The following is an 18,500-nucleotide window of genomic DNA, read 5'->3' as shown; positions in this document are numbered from 1 at the left end:
CCTCTTGAATTAGAAATCCTTTGTGTCATTTAATTAGCATATCTGAACCATCACCTTATCCTTAGCCGGTAAGGTAAGTTGCCTTTCAGGAGTAGGATACTAACTGCCACATGCCCTCAGCTTCCAACTACAAACTGTATGTTTGAGAGTTTCCTGGAGCCTGTTCCTCTACACCACAAATGACATTTAACTGACAAACTGGTTTATCTGTCTGTTTCACACCGTGCAGGCAGGAGCAGTGATACACCTGACAAATTGGTGAAACGCACACACTGCCAGCTTCCCAGGAAAGCTATGATGAACACACTGTCCCACTGCAACTCAATTCTCTGACTCATCTTTACTTGGACAGGGATGGGCTCTCCCTTCCCCACACTCACCTGCCCAGCTCAGGAGAGCAGCACAGTTCCCAGGCAAGCTGCTCAGCAGGCACTCACTGCCTCGCTGCCAAGTGAACAGAGACGCACATGTGTTCAATAAGGGTACATGTGCCCGTACTCCTGTTGGCACAGGCGTGAACACAGCAGTCCAGGGCACGAACCCCCAAAGCAGACTCCTGAGATGCTGAACTCAGCTATATTATTTATGAACTGTGAAGACTTTGGACTAGTTCCTTAACCTTGCCCTGTCTTCGTTTTTCAATCTAAAATGGGAAAAACAGTAGTATCAGCCTACCTGACAGTCTTGAGTCATGGATCAAGTGTTCTAATACACGTTTGGGGCTCAGGCTAAGTGTCGGCACTACGAATCTACTGCTCCTTGAGGCCATTTTTTCCTTTTTTTTTTTTTATTGGGTAGGGCAGATATTGAGAGAGGAAGGGAAGATAGAAAGGGAGAGAGAAAAATAGACACCTGCAGACCTGCTTCTCAGCTTGTGAAGCTACCTCGCCTACAGGCAGGGAGCCAGGGGCTTGAACTGGGATTCTTTTGCGAGTCCTTCCACTTCATACTATGTGTGCTTAACCCAGTACACTACCACCTGGCCTCTCTTTTTCTTTTCTTTTTTTCCACTAGAGTTATCTCTGGGGCGGAATGCCTACACAATAAATCCCAGTTCCAATTCTTTTTCTTTTTTTTTTTTTTGCCTCCAGAGATATTGCTGGGGCTTGGTGCCTGCACCATGAATCCACTGCTCCTGGAGGCTATTTTTACCCTTTTGTTGCCCTTTTTTTTTATCATTGTTGTGGTTATTATTATTGTTGTTATTGATGTTGTTGTTGTTGGATAGGAAAGAGAGAAATGGAGAGAGGAGAGGAAGACAGAGGGGGGAGAGAAAGACAGACACTTGCAGACCTGCTTCACTACTTGTGAAGCGACCCCCCTGCAGGTGGGGAGCTAGGGGCTCGAACTGGGATCCTTATGCCAGCCCTTGTGCTTTGCACTATGTGCGCTTAACCCACTGTGCTAACACCCAACCCCCCTCTTTTTTTTTCTTTATTTGACAGGACAGAGAGTAATTGAGAAGGGAAGGAGAGACTGAGATAGAGAGAAACCAAGAGATACCTACAGTATCTTCACCACTTGTGAAGTTTCCCCCTTGCAGATGGAGAGCAGGAGCTCAAATCTGAGTCCTTGTATATGGTAACTGGGTGTGCCACCACCTGGCCCCCTTGATTATGTTTTCTTTACAGCTTAGGGCTGATACATCTTGTGTCCAAACAAACCCATAGCCTTGCTATTCCTCGTACTGACCCATAGTCAACCATTGTCAAATGTGTGCTACGCCTTGCAATCTAACAGTGGATGGGGAAATTTTTACTCACAAGCAAGGCTCGTGGGTCACAGGGAGAAAAAAAAAAGAAAGAAAGGAAGAGAAGAGAAAAGAAAAGAAAAGAAAAGAAAAGAAAAGAACCAGTAATTAAGGTTCAACCACAAGGAAGTCAATTTCTAGACTAGAGAGTCTCTGTAACATAGCTCTGCCCAAATCAGTCTTATACATTTCACAAGCCCAGCAAAGAACTGCCATTGTCATGATAAATCATGACTTTTCTGATAACCCAACAGCATCATCAGAGTGATGAGCAGCTAGACACTTAGCATGGGGCCAGGATGATGAAAACATTAGTCACTGGAGCACTTCTGGTCTGGTATCGATTGACAGACTACACCTTGAATCTACTTTAGTGAAGGCTGCAAGACACACCAGAAGGCCCCATGAACCTATGCTGAAATATATATATATACATATATATATATATATGTAGGTATGTATGTAGGTATATATGTAGGTATGTATATTGCAGTTGACATGTGTCACCAATAGAGTCCTAGAGAAAAAAAATGCCTTTAGTTAGTATAGGTTGTGGCAAGCCTCATAGTGAAATTACAAAGAGGGGCTGGGTGGTGGCTCACCCACTTAAGCACACACAGAACTAACTGCAGGGCCTGCACAAGGATTAAGGTGCAAGCCTGCTGTATCTCACCTGCAGGGGGGTCGATTCACAAGTGGTGAAACAGGTCTGCAGGTGTCTTTCTCTTCTCTATCCCCCTTCCTTTCTTAATTTCTCTCTGTCCCATCAAAATAAAAAAATTTAAAAAAAAATGGTGGCCAGGAGCAGTGGATTTGTAGTGCTGGCACCAAGCCCCAACAATAACCCTGGAGGCAAAAATAAATACATATATAAATAAATAATAAAGATATTGTGGTCCATGAGGTGGTTCAGTGGATAGGGCATTGGACTCTCAAGCATGAGGTCCTGAGTTTAATCCCCGGCAGCACATGTACCAGAGTGATGTCTGGTTCTTTCTCTCTCTCCTCCAATATTTCTCATTAATAAATGGATAAAAAATATAAAAACAAAATATGAGCAGGGTTAAGAATAGTACATGGGGCATGCATTTCCTTAGAAACATCACCATGGGGAGTCGGGCGGTAGCACAGCAGGTTAAGCTCACATAGTGCAAAGCGCAAGGACCAGCATAAGGATCCCAGTTCGAGCCCCCGGCTCCCCACCTGCAGGGAGTCACTTCACAAGTGGTGATGCACGTCTGCAGGTGTCTATCTTTCTCTCGCCCTCTCTGTCTTCCCTTCCTCTGTCCATTTCTCTCTGTCCTATCCAACAATGACGACATCCAAAACAACAACAATAACTACAACAATAAAACAACAAGGGTAACAAAAGGAAATAAATAAATAAATAATTCTTTTTTAAATCTTTAAAAAAAGAAAAAAAGAAACACCACCATTTCCAGGTTCAAAGGGACTAAAAAGGAAGCAATTATCCAGAGGAAAAAAAAAGTGCAAGGCTAAGGAGCTAGCATAATGGTCGTACAAAAAGACTTCATGCTGAGGCTCTGAGTTCCCAGGTTCAATCTCCCACACCACCATAAGCCAGAGCTGATCTAGGGGGGGAGGAAGGAAAAAAAGGAGGAGAGATGGAGGAAAAAGAGAAGGGGAAAAGTCCTATAAGATGACTTTGAAAGTGGCTGTGACCTTCCATCAAGAAGGCACCCAGCTAGAGTTGGCCCCAACTGGAAGTCAGTAGAATAAACTTCTCATTATCTTCCTCCCTCTAATCTCTAGTCCCAGCTCCTCTTTGACCAAACCCAGTTGGGAGTCCACAGGCAAGGGACCCTGTTAAATCCATGCAGCCAGTCCCCCACCCCCCAATCTGAGAGCTGTGAGAGGAGCTGGGAGAGAGGGATGAACATAGAGGGATGAGCAGAAAACAGCCAGGCAGAATGTAAGTGTAGAAAGACAGACAGGTTGGTATGGATATAGGGAGCTCAGGTAGAGATGGCATTTATTATCATCCAAGAGGAAATGGGAGAAGACACAAGAAACCCAAGTCTTAGTGCTGTGGCCACAGGCATGCGGACTGGTCACATCCACCCTGGCTCTCAGTTTCCTCACTGGCTCACATGACAGCTTGTTCCCTACAGCAAAGGCATATTCTGAGTTCTTGAAATGAACTGCATTCATATGTGGGAATACATGTGTGATCGTTGTGTGGTGGCTTTATTTGCTGTGGACCCTTTTCTTGTGCTGTGTGGGGGTGCCCAGAATGTTTTATTCTGAGCTGACACTCTCATCAATTACTGAAATTCTGGCAACCAGGCAGGTGGTTCAGTGCACAAAGCACATTCTTTGTAAACCTGAGGTGATAGGCTCAACCCGCAGCACTGCACGTGACCAAAGAAGTACTCTGTATTCTCTCTCCACTATGTGTGTGTGTGTGTGTGTGTGAGAGAGAGAGAGAGAGAGAGAGAGAGAGAGAGAGAGAGAAAGAGAGAGAGAGATAAAGTAATAACTAGGAATAAAATAAGTAATAAACAAGCTTCTCACAGCCCTGAAAGGGACACATGTCTTACCAATGGTAGTCCCATTTCCTGAAGTCACAAAGGAGAGCAGCACGTCCCGCAGACCATCTCCATTCACATCTGCCAGTTCCAGAGGAGAGAGGTCCCCAGCTGAGAACACAGAAGACAACATGAGGCTCCTTAGCAAGTCAGAAAAGGCAGGGTATCCTTGCTGGGCTACCACCTCCAGGAAACCCAACAGATTCCCACCAGATGTGGGTAAGAAGGAGCAGACAATGCTTCTGCCAAGTCTTCGCTAGGCACTGCTGAACCCACAGTATGAGGAATAAAGCAAGCCCTAGGCTGTCGAGGATGGAGACAAGAGGGCAGAGAAGCCCAGGACTTCTAGATGCAAGGAGTGACAGTGTGGTGGGCCCAGGGACCGAGAAGTCAGAAACTCTAGCAGGAACACAGCCAGGAGCACCAGAAAAACCTAGGTCCCCAACTATGGGACAAGGAGAGCATGAGTCAGCATATGCTGAATGCAGTAACAAAGAATGAACCAGGGATGATACTTCTTTTTTTTTTTTTAATTTATTTCTTTATTGGGGAATTAATGTTTTACATTCAACAGTAAATACAATAGTTTGTACATGCATGACATTCCCCAGTTTCCCATTTAACAATACAACCCCCACTATGTCATTTAGGGATGATACTTCTGAGTGGTCTCTTCAGTCCAACTTTTTATTGTCTATCCTGGGGGAGGGAGAGACAGAGGAGGAGAACACAGTATTTCTCCACCATCACTGAAGTCCCCCTATGCTGTCCACAGTGCTCTCATGCACAGTAAGGCTAATTTTTTTTTTATAAAAAGGAAACACTGACAAAACCATAGGATAAGAGGAGTACAACTCCACACAATTCCCACCAACAGAACTCCATATCTCATCCCCTCCCTTGATAGCTTTCCTATTCTTTAACCCTCTGGGAGTATGGACCCAAGGTCATTGTGAAATGCACTCTTTTTTTAAATATTTATTTATTTATTCTCTTGTTGCCCTTATTGTTTTATTGTTGTAGTTATTATTGTTGTTGATGTTGTTCTTGAATAGGACAAAGAGAAATGGAAAGAGGAGGGGAAGACAGAGAGGGGTAAAGAAAGACACCTGCAGACCTGCTTCACTGCCTGTAAAGCTACTCCCTTGCAGGGGGGGAGCCGGGGTTTTGAACCACGATCCTTCTGCTGGTCCTTGTACTTTGCGCCACGTGCACTTATCCCACTGCGCTACAACCTGACTCCCGTGGGATGCATTATATTATCTGCTGAGTTAACTCCCAGCTCCTAGATGGAAATGCTTTAGATAACAACAGTCCTACCCCACCTGAACACCACACAAGCAACCCAGGAGGTGGCACAGTGGATATAATGTTGGCCTCTCGGGCATGGGGTTTTGAGTTCAAGCCCCAGCATCACGGAGTGGTCTGGTTCTCATTCTGTCCATTACTCTCTCTCTCATCAATAAATAAAACCTGGGGACTGGGCAGTGGTGCACCCTGCTGAGTGTACACATTACCATATGCAAGGACCTGGTTTAAACCCCACTCCCCACCAGCAGAGGGGACACTTCAGGAGTGAGTAAAGCAGGTCTGCAAGTGTCTACCTTTCTCTCTCCCCCTCCTCTCAATTTCTCTCTGTTCTATCCAATAAAATAGAAAGAAGAAAAAACATTTTAAAAAATAATAATAAAAGGAAAAAATGGCCACCAGGAGCAGCGGATTTTGTATTACTAGCACTAAGCCCTAGCAATAACGCTGGTGGTGATAATAAATAATCAATCAATCAACCCCACAGCAAAGACCAATAGGGGAGGCAAGACTTCTACCCTCATTCAGCTATGACACGGTCTCCCCCCAGACTCAAGGTCAAATTAGGGAAGGCCAGGTGGAGCTCTGGCACATTCACCCTCACTTGACAGTATTAAGGACCTCCATACTTAGGAAGACCCACAGTCCTACCCACTAGGAATGAAGCTGATCCCCTGATCCCTAGCCATAAAGTGGTGTCAGCAGAGGCCAGGTTCCCATCTCCACTTGGCAGTGACAAAGTGGGCAGTGTGGAGTCACAGGGGCCTGTCCAATGTGAGGAGAATTCACACAAAGCCAGAGAAAATAATTTAACAAAAATAAAAGCATAGGGGGCCAGACGGTGGCACACCCAGTTAAACATATATAGTACTATGCACAAGGACTCATACAAGGACCCAAGTTCGAGCCCCTGCTCCCCAACTACAGCAGGTTTGCTTCACAAGTGGTGAAGCAGGTCTGCAAGCAGGTGTCTATCTTTCTCTCTCCCTACCTCCCCCTCCCCTCTCAAGTTCTCTTTGTCCTATTGAATAAAATGGAAGGCGGGGGAGATAAATGGTTGCCAGGAGTAGTGGATTCATCAAGCTCCAGTCATAATCCAAAAAAAGAATGAAAATAAAGGCACACACCCTATAAGTCAGCACCTTCACCACTAACTGTAGGCCCTAGAGAAATTCTTATGTGCTGCGTCAAGAAATATAAACAAGAATCTTCTTATTCCTGGCAGCACTGTTTAGATTAAAAATAAACAGGATGGGAGAGATAGCATAAGGGTAATGCAAACACTCTCATGCCTGAGGCTCCCAAGTCCCAAGTTCAATCCCTCACATTACTATAGGCCAGAGCTGAGCACTGCTCTGGAGAAATAATAATAATAATAATAATAATAATAATAATAATAAATAAGATTCATTTATTATAGACTGAGTAGATAGCATAATGGTTATGCAAAGAGACTCTTATACCTGAGACTCCAAAGTCCCAAGTTCAATCCTCTGTACCACCATAAGCCAGAGCTGAGCAGTGCTCTGGTAAAATAATAATAATAATAATAATATCAAATAATGTCACCAAAGTAGGATTTCTGTTCATCAACAGTCACATGGAGCAATAAATCCAGAGACGGATTCGACTTCCGGAGGCGGAGCTACGAGCAGCAGATCCCTTTCTCTCCTCTCCTCTCCCGGATCAACTAGGAATACCAAAGGAGACCACCCGGGACCGAAACAAGACAGGACTAGAATGACCACAGGAACCCGGTAAATCACAGAATCTGGAGCAGCGACACCAGGGAAGGGACACCAGGGGACAGAGATCTAACCAGGAAACGCAGAAGACCTATACCTCGGTGGCATAGCTGAGGGGCTGTGAAAGTCTCTTTGCATAACCACTGGATTATCTCCGCCACACCCTGCTTTATATCTTGGTCAGGAGTCAGTGATTAAGCTAAGAAGCCTATTGATAGTTTAAAAGCCCTCAGGCTCCCATAGCCTACAGGGAAGGAAAAAAAAAAAAAAGAGGCTTTTAAACCACTAAGCTCCAACTCAGGGATTGAAATAACTGTTAACTTCCACCACTGTGAACCCTTTAATTAACTTACTTAGACACAAGTAAATCCAGGCAATAGTGATCAATAATTTGAAAAGTACTGATAAAGGGAACTCATAACATAATATATAAAATGCTTAAAACAACAAGAAAAAATATTGGAGAATATTTTTTCGAACCAGGACAAGAGTCCAGCTAAAAGTCCTCCAGAGGGTGAAGCACAAAATAACGAGTTCAACATCCAAATATTAGCTAAGGAAATAATCACAGGAGTGAGTAAATAATTTGAAAAAATTGTAATCAGAAATGCAGGAACAACAAATGAGAATATGGAAGAAAATACTAATTATCTCATGGTTATTAGAGAGCTGAAAGCTGAAATCGCTGAACTAAGAATGCAACTAGCTGAACAAGCTAAAACAGTATCAGAGCAGGGCAACAAAATAGATGAACTCCAGAAAACAGTAGAGGGCAGAGAGAATAGAATCTATGAGGCTGAAGATAGAATTAGCAAGACTGAGGATGAATTAGAGACAACTAAAAAAGAAGTAAGAGATCTCAAAAAGAGATTAAGAGATGCTGAAAACAACAACAGAGTCCTATGGGATGACTTCAAAAGAAACAATATACACATTATTGGTTTACCAGAGGAAGAAAGAGAAGGGGAGGAAGAAAGCATTCTCCAGGCCATAGTAGCTGAAAATTTCTCTAGTCTAGACAACATCAAAGACATAAAAATTCAAGAAGCCCAGAGGGTCCCAAACAGAATTAACCCAGACCTAAAGACACCAAGACATATCATACTTAGAATGGAAAAGAATAAGGATAAAGAAAGGATCCTCAAGACTGCAAGAGAAAAACAAAGAGCCACCTACAAAGGAAAACCCATAAGATAGCAGCAGACTTCTCCACACAAACACTACAGGCCAGAAGACAATGGCAAGATATCTATTGAGTGCTCAATGAGAAAGGCTTTCAGCCAAGAATACTATATCCTGCTAAACTGTCATTCAGACTAGATGGAGACATCAAAACCTTCTCAGACAAGCAACAGTTGAAGGAAGCAACCATCACCAAGCCTGCCCTGAAAGAAGTTCTGAAAGGTCTCCTATAAACAAACAGACCACCACAAATAGGACATATATCAAAACACTCTAAAACTCTACAAGAATGGCGTTAAAATATCTTCAATCTTTGATATCAATAAATGTCAATGGTCTGAATTCACCTATTAAAAGACACAGAGTAGGAAGATAGATCAGAAAACATAAGCCAACAATATGCTGTCTACAGGAAACCCACCTAACACAACAAGACAAACACAGACTTTAAGTAAAAGGGTGGAAAACTATCATACAAGCCAATGGCACACAAAAAAGGGCAGGAACAGCTATTCTCATATCTGACATGATAGACTTTAAAATAGATAAGATTAAAAAAGATAGGAATGGACACTACTTAATGCTCAGAGGATCAGTCAATCAAGAGGACTTAACAATTATTAACATCTATGCACCCAATGAGAAGCCATCTAAATACATCAAACTTCTACTGAAAGAGCTACAGCAATATATTCACAGTAACACAATCATAGTACGGGACTTCAACACCCCACTCTCTCAACTTGACAGATCATCCAGGCAGAAAATCAATAAAGACATAAGGGAGCTAAATGAAGAGATAGATAAACTAGAACTATTGGACATTTTCAGAGTCATTCATCCCAAGAAACTGGAATACACATTTTACTCAAATCCACATGGGTCATTCTCAAGGATAGACCATATGTTAGGCCACAAAGACAGCATCAGCCAATTCAAGAGCACTGAAATCATCCCAAGCATCTTCTCAGACCACAGTGGAATTAAACTAACACTTAACAATCAACAAAAGATTAGTAACAGTGCCAAAATGTGGAAGCTCAACAGTACACTTCTTAACAACTTCTGGGTCAAAGAGGAAATCAAGGAGAAATCAAAATGTTTTGAGACCTCAATGAAAATGAAGACACAAGCTATCAAAATATTTGGGACACAGCTAAAGCAGTCCTAAGAGGGAAGTGCATAGCCATACAAGCACACATTAGGAAACAAGAAAAGGCACAAATAAACAGCCTGATTACACAACTTAAAGACCTAGAAGAAGAAGAACAAAGGAACCCTAAAGCAACCAGAAGGACAGAAATCACTAAAGTTAGGGCAGAAATAAATAACATTGAGAATAGGAAAACCATACAAAAATAAACGAAAGTAAATGTTGGTTCTTCGAAAGGGTAAACAAAATCAACAAACCTTTAGCCAGACTCACAAAACAAAAAAGGGAGAAGACCCAAATAAATCAGACAGTAAATGAAAGAGGAGATATCACAACAGACACTGCAGAAATTCAACATATCATGCGAGGCTTCTATGAACAACTATATGCCACCAAGCTAGAGAACCTGGAAGAAATGGACGATTTCCTAGATACCTACCAACTTCCAAAACTAAGTAAAGAGGAAGTGGATAACATGAACAGGCCCATCACAGCTAATGAAATTGAAACAGTTATCAAAAATCTCCCAAAAAATAAAAGTCCTGGACCAGATGGTTTAACAAATGAATTCTACAAACCTTCAAAGAAGAACTAATACCTCTACTTTTAAAAGTCTTCCAGAAGATTGACGACACTGGAATACTCCCTGCCAGCTTCTATGAAGGCAACATCACCCTGATACCAAAAGCAGACAGGGACACAACCAAAAAAGAAAACTACAGACCAATATCCCTGATGAACATAGATGCGAAAATATTGAACAAAATTCTAGCCAACCGGATACAGCAGTATATCAAAAAGATTGTTCATCATGACCAAGTGGGGTTTATCCCAGGCATGCAAGGTTGGTTTAATATACGTAAATCAATCAACGTGATCCACCACATCAACAAAAGCAAGACCAAAAACCACATGGTCATATCAATAGATGCAGAGAAAGCCTTTGACAAAATACAACATCCCTTTATGATCAAAACACTACAAAAAATGGGAATAGATGGAAAATTCCTCAAGATAGTGGAGTCTATATATAGCAAACCTACACCCAACATCATACTCAATGGTGAAAAACTGGAAGCATTTCTACTCAGATCAGGTACTAGACAGAGCTGTCCACTATCACCATTACTATTCAACATAGTGTTGGAAGTTCTTGCCATAACAATCAGGCAGGAGCAAGGAATTAAAGGCATACAGATTGGAAGAGAAGAAGTCAAACTCTCCTTATTTGCAGATGACATGATAGTATACATGGAAAAACCTAAGGAATCCAGCAAGAAGCTTTTGGAAATCATCAGGCAATACAGTAAGGTGTCAGGCTACAAAATTAACATTCAAAAGTCAGTGGCATTCCTCTATGCAAACACTAAGCTAGAAGAAATTGAAATCCAGAAATCAATTCCTTTTACTATAGCAACAAAAACCATAAATATCTAGGAGTAAACCTAACCAAAGAAGTGAAAGACTTGTATACTGAAAATTATGAGTCACTACTTAAATAAATTGAAAAAGACACAAAGAAGTGGAAAGATATTCCATGTTCATGGGTTGGAAGAATTAACATCATCAAAATGAATATATTACCCAGAGCCATCTACAAATTTAATGCTATCCCCATCAAGATCCCAAGCACATTTTTTAGGAGAATAGAAAAAATGCTACAAATGTTTATCTGGAACCAGAAAAGACCTAGAATTGCCAAAACAATCTTGAGAAAAAAGAACAGAACTGGAGGCATCACACTCCCAGATCTCAAACTCTATTATAGGGCCATTGTCATCAAAACTGCTTGGTACTGGAACATGAATAGACACACTGACCAGTGGAATAGAATTGAGAGCCCATAAATGAGGCCCCACACCTATGGACATCTAATCTTTGACAAAGGGGCCAGACTATTACATGGGGAAAGCAGAGTCTCTTCAACAAATGGTGTTGGAAACAATGGGTTGAAACATGCAGAAGAATGAAACTGAACCACTGCATTTCACCAAATACAAAAGTAAATTCCAAGTGGATCAAGGACTTGGATGTTAGACCACAAACTATCAAATACTTAGAGGAAAATAAAACTCTTTTCTGCATAAATTTTAAAGACATTTTCAATGAAACAAATCCTATTACAAAGAAGACTAAGGCAAGTATAAACCTATGGGACTACATCAAATTAAAAAGCTTCTTCACAGCAAAAGAAACCACTACCCAAACCAAGAGAACCCTCACAGAATGGGAGAAGATCTTTACATGTCATACATCAGATAAGAGTTTAATAACCAACATATATAAAGAGCTTGCCAGACTCAACAACAAGACAACAAATAACCCCATCCAAAAATGGGGGGAGGACATGGACAGAATATTCACCACAGAAGAGATCCAAAAGGCCGAGAAACACATGAAAAAATGCTCCAAGTCTTTGATTGTCAGGGAAATGCAAATAAAGACAACAATGAGGTATCACTTCACTCCTGTGAGAATGTCATACATCAGAAAAGGTAACAGCAGCAAATGCTGGAGAGGGTGTGGGGTCAAAGGAACCCTCCTGCACTGCTGGTGGGAATGTCAATTGGTCCAACCTCTGTGGAGAACAGTCTGGAGAACTCTCAGAAGGCTAGAAATGGACCCACCCTATGATCCTGCAATTCCTCTCCTGGGGATATATCCTAAGGAACCCAACATATGCATCCAAAACATATGCATCTGTGTACACATATGTTCTTGGCAGCACAATTTGTAATAGCCAAAACCTGGAAGCAACCCAGGTGTCCAACAACAGATGAGTGGCTGAGCAAGTTGTGGTATATATACACAATGGAATACTACTCAGCTGTAAAAAATGGTGACTTCACTGTTTTCAGCCGATCTTGGACGGACCTTGAAAAAATCATGTTGAGTGAAATACGGCAGAAACAGAAGGATGAATATGGGATGATCTCACTCTCAGGCAGAAGTTGAAAAACAAGATCAGAAAAGAAAACACAAGTAGAACCTGAAATGGAATTGGCATATTGCACCCAAGTAAAAGACTCTGGGGTGGGTGGGTGGGGAGAATACAGGTCCATGAAGGATGATAAATGACATAGTGGGGGTTGTATTGTTAAATGGGAAACTGGGGAATGTTATGCATGTACAAACTATTGTATTTACTGTTGAATGTAAAACATTAATTCCCCAATAAAGAAATAAATTTTTTAAAAAAATCCAGAGACCTTCACACCATGCATAACTAGTGGCGAATGCACATAAGCTCTCACTATAGGAAAACCTCTTTAAATGCAGCATTAGGGAAGAAATCCAGTGTTCTGTGCATGTGCAGTGCTGCTGGTACCCTCCCTGGTCAAATTGCTATTTTGCCACCAGGATTATCTCTGGGACTCAGAGCTCTGCAAGAGCAGGCATGTTTTTCATTCTCTCTCCCTCTCTCTCTCTCTCTCTCTCCTTTGCTTCTTTTTTGATAGATAAAAAGAGAAACAGACATGGAGGAAAGAAAGGAAGAGAAACACCTCCAACAACACTGTTCCACAGTTCATGAAGCTTTCCCCATAGGTTTGGGTAGCAGAGGCTTGAACCTGGGTCCTTGGACACGGCAATATGTGTTCTGTCCTGGGTGTGCCACTGTCTATCTTCTTTATTTTTATTTCTCCCTTATGAGAAAATAGAGGGGAAGTGGAGAGTAGATGAGAGGCAGGGACAGAGGAGGAAGAATACAGTACAGCATTGCTGCATCAAGCACAGGGCTGTCCATGGTGTTCTCATGTGGTGCCAGGCACCTATCTAATCTGAGATCTCATCCAGACATTTTATCTACTGAGAAATCTCCTGTGCTCCCCTCCACCCCACATAACTTCTGTTAAATAATGACAGGGAAAATCTCAGCAGCAGAGCACAAGACTTGCATGTCTGGTACCCCAGGGTCAACCCCTGACACCACATATGCCACAGTTCTGGTACCCTCTCTTACAAAAAAAAAAAAATCTCTGAAAAATGTTAAACAAGAAAGCAGGTTACAGGCAGAGGGGACAGTACAATGGTTACACAGAGACTCTTGTGCACAATAATGGGAAAAAAAGATGGACACCAGGAGCAGTGGATCATAGTGCAGGCACTGAGCCCCAACAATAACCCTGGAGGCAAAAAAAGAGAGAGAGAGAGAGAGATACTCTTGTGCATACACAGTCACCTAGACTTTCTGTACTGAAAACTCACTTGTGAGAAGCTGCCTATGAATCCAGTAGCCCCAAAGCACCCGCTTCACAAACACTGTTTGCTTCTCAGAAGCCCCAATGTCTCAAGTTCGATCCCCTGCACCATCATAAATCAGAGCTGAGCAGTGCTCTAGTAAAAAATAAAAAAATATATAAAAAACAGGGGCAGCAAGACAGCTCACTCTGGAGGGTGCCTATTTTGTCATGGGCACAGATGAGATCTGAGCCTTGTCCCCACCTTCCTGGTAATATCTGTCCCTCTCTCCTTCTGTCTCTATCTGAAAAGATCTATTTGTAGCAAAGAAGCCCCAGTGATGAATAAAAAAGTAAAAGTTGTTAAGCACACATGGTGCGAAGCACAATGACTGGCAAAAGGAATCCAGTTCAAGCCTGGTTTCCTACCTACAGGGAAGTCGCTTCACAAGCGGTGACGCAGGTCTGTCTTCCCCTTCTCTATCCATTTCTCTCTGTCCTATCCAACAATGACATCATCAACAACAATAATAATAACTACAATAGTAAAACAACAAGGGCAACAAAATGGAATAAATAATAAAATTAAAAAAATTTTAAAGTAAAAGTAAGTCATAAGTGACAATACAGTCATGTGACTACATTTATAGAAAACTCAAAGCCAGATACAATTATAGGATATATATTCAGGGACACATATATTTATGTGGTAAAGCTTTCAGAGGAAAAGGCCAATATAAAACTTGAGGGGGGCTGGCTAGGGAAACAGTTATACAAAATGGTTATACAAATGGTTATACATAATGGTTATACAAAATTATACATAATGGTTATACAAAAACACTGTTATTTCCTGAGCCCTTCACATTGTTTTTACTTCTGTGGATTTAATAAAAATGGCACCAGTTAAAAAAAAAAAAAAAAAAAAAAACACTGTTATGACTAAGGCATGAGTTCCCAGGTTCAACCCCCAGCACCACCATAAGCCAAAGCTGAGCAGCGCTCTGGTTTTGTTGTGTCTATCTATCTATCTATCCACCTCATTAAAATGAATATTAAAATATTTAAAAAGCAAGCACTTGGGGGTGGAGCCCTCTGGTGACAGGGAAGGAAGGACAGTGGGGATTCCACGACCTTATACTATTCTATTTCTCAAGCTGGAAGGGTGGACAGACCAGCACTTGGTTGAAGTCTTCACAATACACACTCTTCACAATACACACAATATATTACAAGCACTCAGACAGAGAAGTCAAAGCTCACCTCCCTGGGGGCCCAGGCGGCGGCTCCAGGTGCTATGCAGGTCTCTGGGCGGGCAGGGGATGAGGAAAGCACAGACCAGCACCAGGATCATGGAGAAGACCACCGTAAGCAGGAAGACAGACGTGCGCACAAAAGACACCAGGGGAGAGGTGGTCTTCTGCTCCAGGGGCCCCAGGGGCTCTGAGGGGAACCCCTCTGCTGCCACCTCCGACAGGTGTGGCTTGGCAGGGCCTGCGGCCTCGGTGTCTGAGTCGGGCTCCGGGGCCTCGCCCAGAATGCTCTTGCCATTTTTCACCCCGCCGTTCTTCTGCTGCAGGTTGAGCACCAGGTCATCCTCGCTCTCGTCACTGTCGGCCTGTGTGAGGGGGTCATATTCCCCAAGGTCTGGGCTCTTCTTCCCTGAGGAGGCAGAAGGACAGAGACTCACTGAGAAGCCCTCACCTAGTACGCAACACCAAGGAAAAAGCAAAACGGTAGGCGGCATGCCTTCTCATACGTGAGTTTCTGGGCTGGAACTCCAGCACCACATCTGAGCACCATGGATTGTCGGAGGCCTCTGAATCCATATTGCCTTTTACTTGTTGGCACATGTTTGCACTGCTGCTACTTCCTTTGTTTAAAAGCTTCCCTGAAATTCCTCATGTCCTCCTTTGTTACAGCTCCCTGTGGAGGTCAGAAGCTAGCGAATAATTGCTCAACCGACTTTCAAAGACAACAAGTCTGGATATGGATACTAATGACTGAAACCAGCTCCCCTTCTCCTCTAAGAGTCCGGCAAAGTACAAAGGTGACCTGGACCTGGACTCAATATTTTATACAGCATAAGATATTTTTCATATAGCATAAAAAATATTGTGTGATATGTGGCATTTAGACAATGGTCAAATTTAAACAAGTAGTCAAACTTCACTCTTATACATGGACCTGAAATTATTCCCTAGTGAATGATCTCCTTACATTTAACTAACTACCCTTTTGTATGCAACCATGAAAAACAGTTTTGAGGTTTCTCATTCCTCTTTGATGTAATAATGCACACTCTTGTCAGCAAATACTGTGTTGGAGTTCTAGCAGTCATCGGCATTTCATATAGTGTCCTCGTGAGATGTAACCAGTACCAGCCCCTTCAGACTACTCTCACACTTGTCAGTAAATGCCTGAGTTAATCTTTCAATCCTGGAACACACTGGAACCCAGGATCCTAGCAGCCACATCTTCTGTCACTGCAACAATGAACAACACCAAGAAAATGGCAAGGATGGTGGAGCAGTGCTCTGCTATCTCTCTTCTTTCTCATTCTGTCTTTCAGAGAAGAATGAATTAAAAAATGGGCTGGGAAAGTGGCTCAGGAGTACCATGAATGTGCAAGGCTTTGAGTTCATTCCCTGACATAGCATAAAAACAGCTAAATCCAAGCTGACAAATTTAGACCTTTGCAAGATGGAACAAGGTAGAAGGGAGGACTCTGTCACACACTCTTTCTCTCTCTTTCTCTCTCTCTCTCTCTTTCACACACACACACACACACACACACCATGGCATTAAAAACAACTAAATCCAGGTTGACAAATTTAGACCTTTGCAAGATGGAACAAGGTAGGAGGGAAGAGACTCTGTCACATACATACATACATACACACACACACACACACACACACACACACACACACACACACACACACCAAATTTATCTTTGACCAAAGTTAACTTTATAAGAAGGCCCTGGAGACAAAAAGACTACCTTTGAACAAGGGCATCTCCTATAGAGGATCTGGTCTGTGGAGAGGGCAGAATCTACCCTGTTTTCTTTCTTTTGGGGGAGGAGGGCAAGGAAGAAGAGAGGATTAACTTAACTCTTCTCACTTCCCAAAGTTTTCTGTATTAACTAAGTTACTTAAGGATGGTGTGTATGGGGTTGGAGTAACTTGGAATTTGGGGGCCTATCCTATGTGTACGAGAGGTATACATTTATTAATTCATTACTCCTTTTTTCCCATTTTTGTTGCCCTTGTTCTCATTATTGTTGTTGTTATTGCTGTTGTTGGATAGACAGAGAAAAATCAAGAGAGGAGGGGAAGACAGAGAAGGGAAGAGAAAGATAGACATCTACAGACCTAATTCACTGCCTGTGAAGCAACCCCCTTGCAGGTAGAGAGCCAGGGACTCAAACTGAGATCCTTATGCCAGTCCTTGGCACCTCACGCCATGTGCACTTAACCTGCTGCACTACCGCCCAGCCCCCAATTCATTACTGTTTTTTCTTATCAGCCTGTTTCATGCTGCTTAGGCATTTGTCCAAACTTTGAAGAACTCAAAGGGGGAGGGTGGTTATCAGTACTGTAATATGCCAGCTACTGACAACTATCTTGGGGGAATGTGGAGCTATGCTCCTATTATAATAATAACCCTGTAAGTCAGCATCCCCTCCATAAAGAGGTTTTTAAAAAGCAAGAAGCTGGAGGTTACAGAGGTTGTACAGTGGAGCATGAAGTCCTGGCATCAAGAATGCTGGGGTGATGCTGCTCTAACTCTCTCTCTTTCTCTCTCTCTCACCCTTTCTCTCTCTCAATGCTCTGCTCTGACTCTCATTAGTAAATGAATAAAATCTTTTTAAAATGTTCTACCACTTATTTTTTTTTTTAAGGATTTTGTTTATTAATGAGAAAGATAGGAGGAGAGAGAAAGAACCAGTTATCACATTGGTACATGTGCTGCTGGGGCTTGAATTCAGGACCTCATGCTTAAGAGTTCAGAGCTTTATCCACTGAGACATCTCCCAGACCACTCACTTATATTTTTTTTAAAGGAATGAAATGCCAACTAAAGGTGAATAAGTAGGTGGAAAAAAAGTTCTAAAAGTATTGTTTTCAAGAATTTAAGAAAATTAGAAAGGGAACAGGTGGTCCGGGAGGTGGCGCAGTGGATAAAGCATCAGACTTTCAAGCATGAGGTCCTGAGTTCAATCCCTGGCAGCACATATACCAGAGTGATGCCTGGCTCTTTCTCTCTCCTCCTATGTTTCTCATTAATAAATAAATAAAATCCTAAAAAAAAAAAAAAAAGAAAGAAAGAAAAGAAAAGAAACAAAGAAGAATCAGATACATTTTAGTTTAAAAGAGAATCTCAATTTGTTTGAATCTCACTAATGAAAACTATGCACAGCTCTTAAATCAACTTTCCATAGGTCGAAAGCCCATATCTCCTTGGGAGTTCTTAGATCTGAGCTGCTCCAGTCCTTCCTAGAGCTTCCCTAAACTTTCAGAACAGCAGTTCACTGTGCCCTGCTTCTCATGGCTTAATAGCCATGGCTGCCCAATAGTTTCCATGGAAAACACTTCAGAAGTTGTATACACAGAGTTATCTAGACTCTCT

At 42.2% G+C, this 18,500-nt stretch overlaps 1 protein-coding gene across 1 annotated transcript in view; it reads right to left on the bottom strand.

Moving 5' to 3' along the window:
• FAM234B (family with sequence similarity 234 member B) overlaps positions 1-18,500 on the bottom strand; it is a 62,773-nt gene that overhangs the window by 30,110 nt on the left and 14,163 nt on the right. The window contains exons 2-3 of the mRNA XM_060194399.1: positions 15,129-15,527; positions 4,312-4,410 (exon numbers count right to left, since the gene is read on the bottom strand). Of these exons, the coding sequence (XP_060050382.1) occupies positions 4,312-4,410; positions 15,129-15,527 (498 nt within the window). The remainder of the gene's footprint in view (positions 1-4,311; positions 4,411-15,128; positions 15,528-18,500) is intronic.

The sequence above is a fragment of the Erinaceus europaeus genome, chromosome 7, assembly GCF_950295315.1.
Source record: "Erinaceus europaeus chromosome 7, mEriEur2.1, whole genome shotgun sequence".
Taxonomy (NCBI): domain Eukaryota; kingdom Metazoa; phylum Chordata; class Mammalia; order Eulipotyphla; family Erinaceidae; genus Erinaceus; species Erinaceus europaeus.
This window is presented reverse-complemented; position numbering and strand designations above follow the sequence as displayed.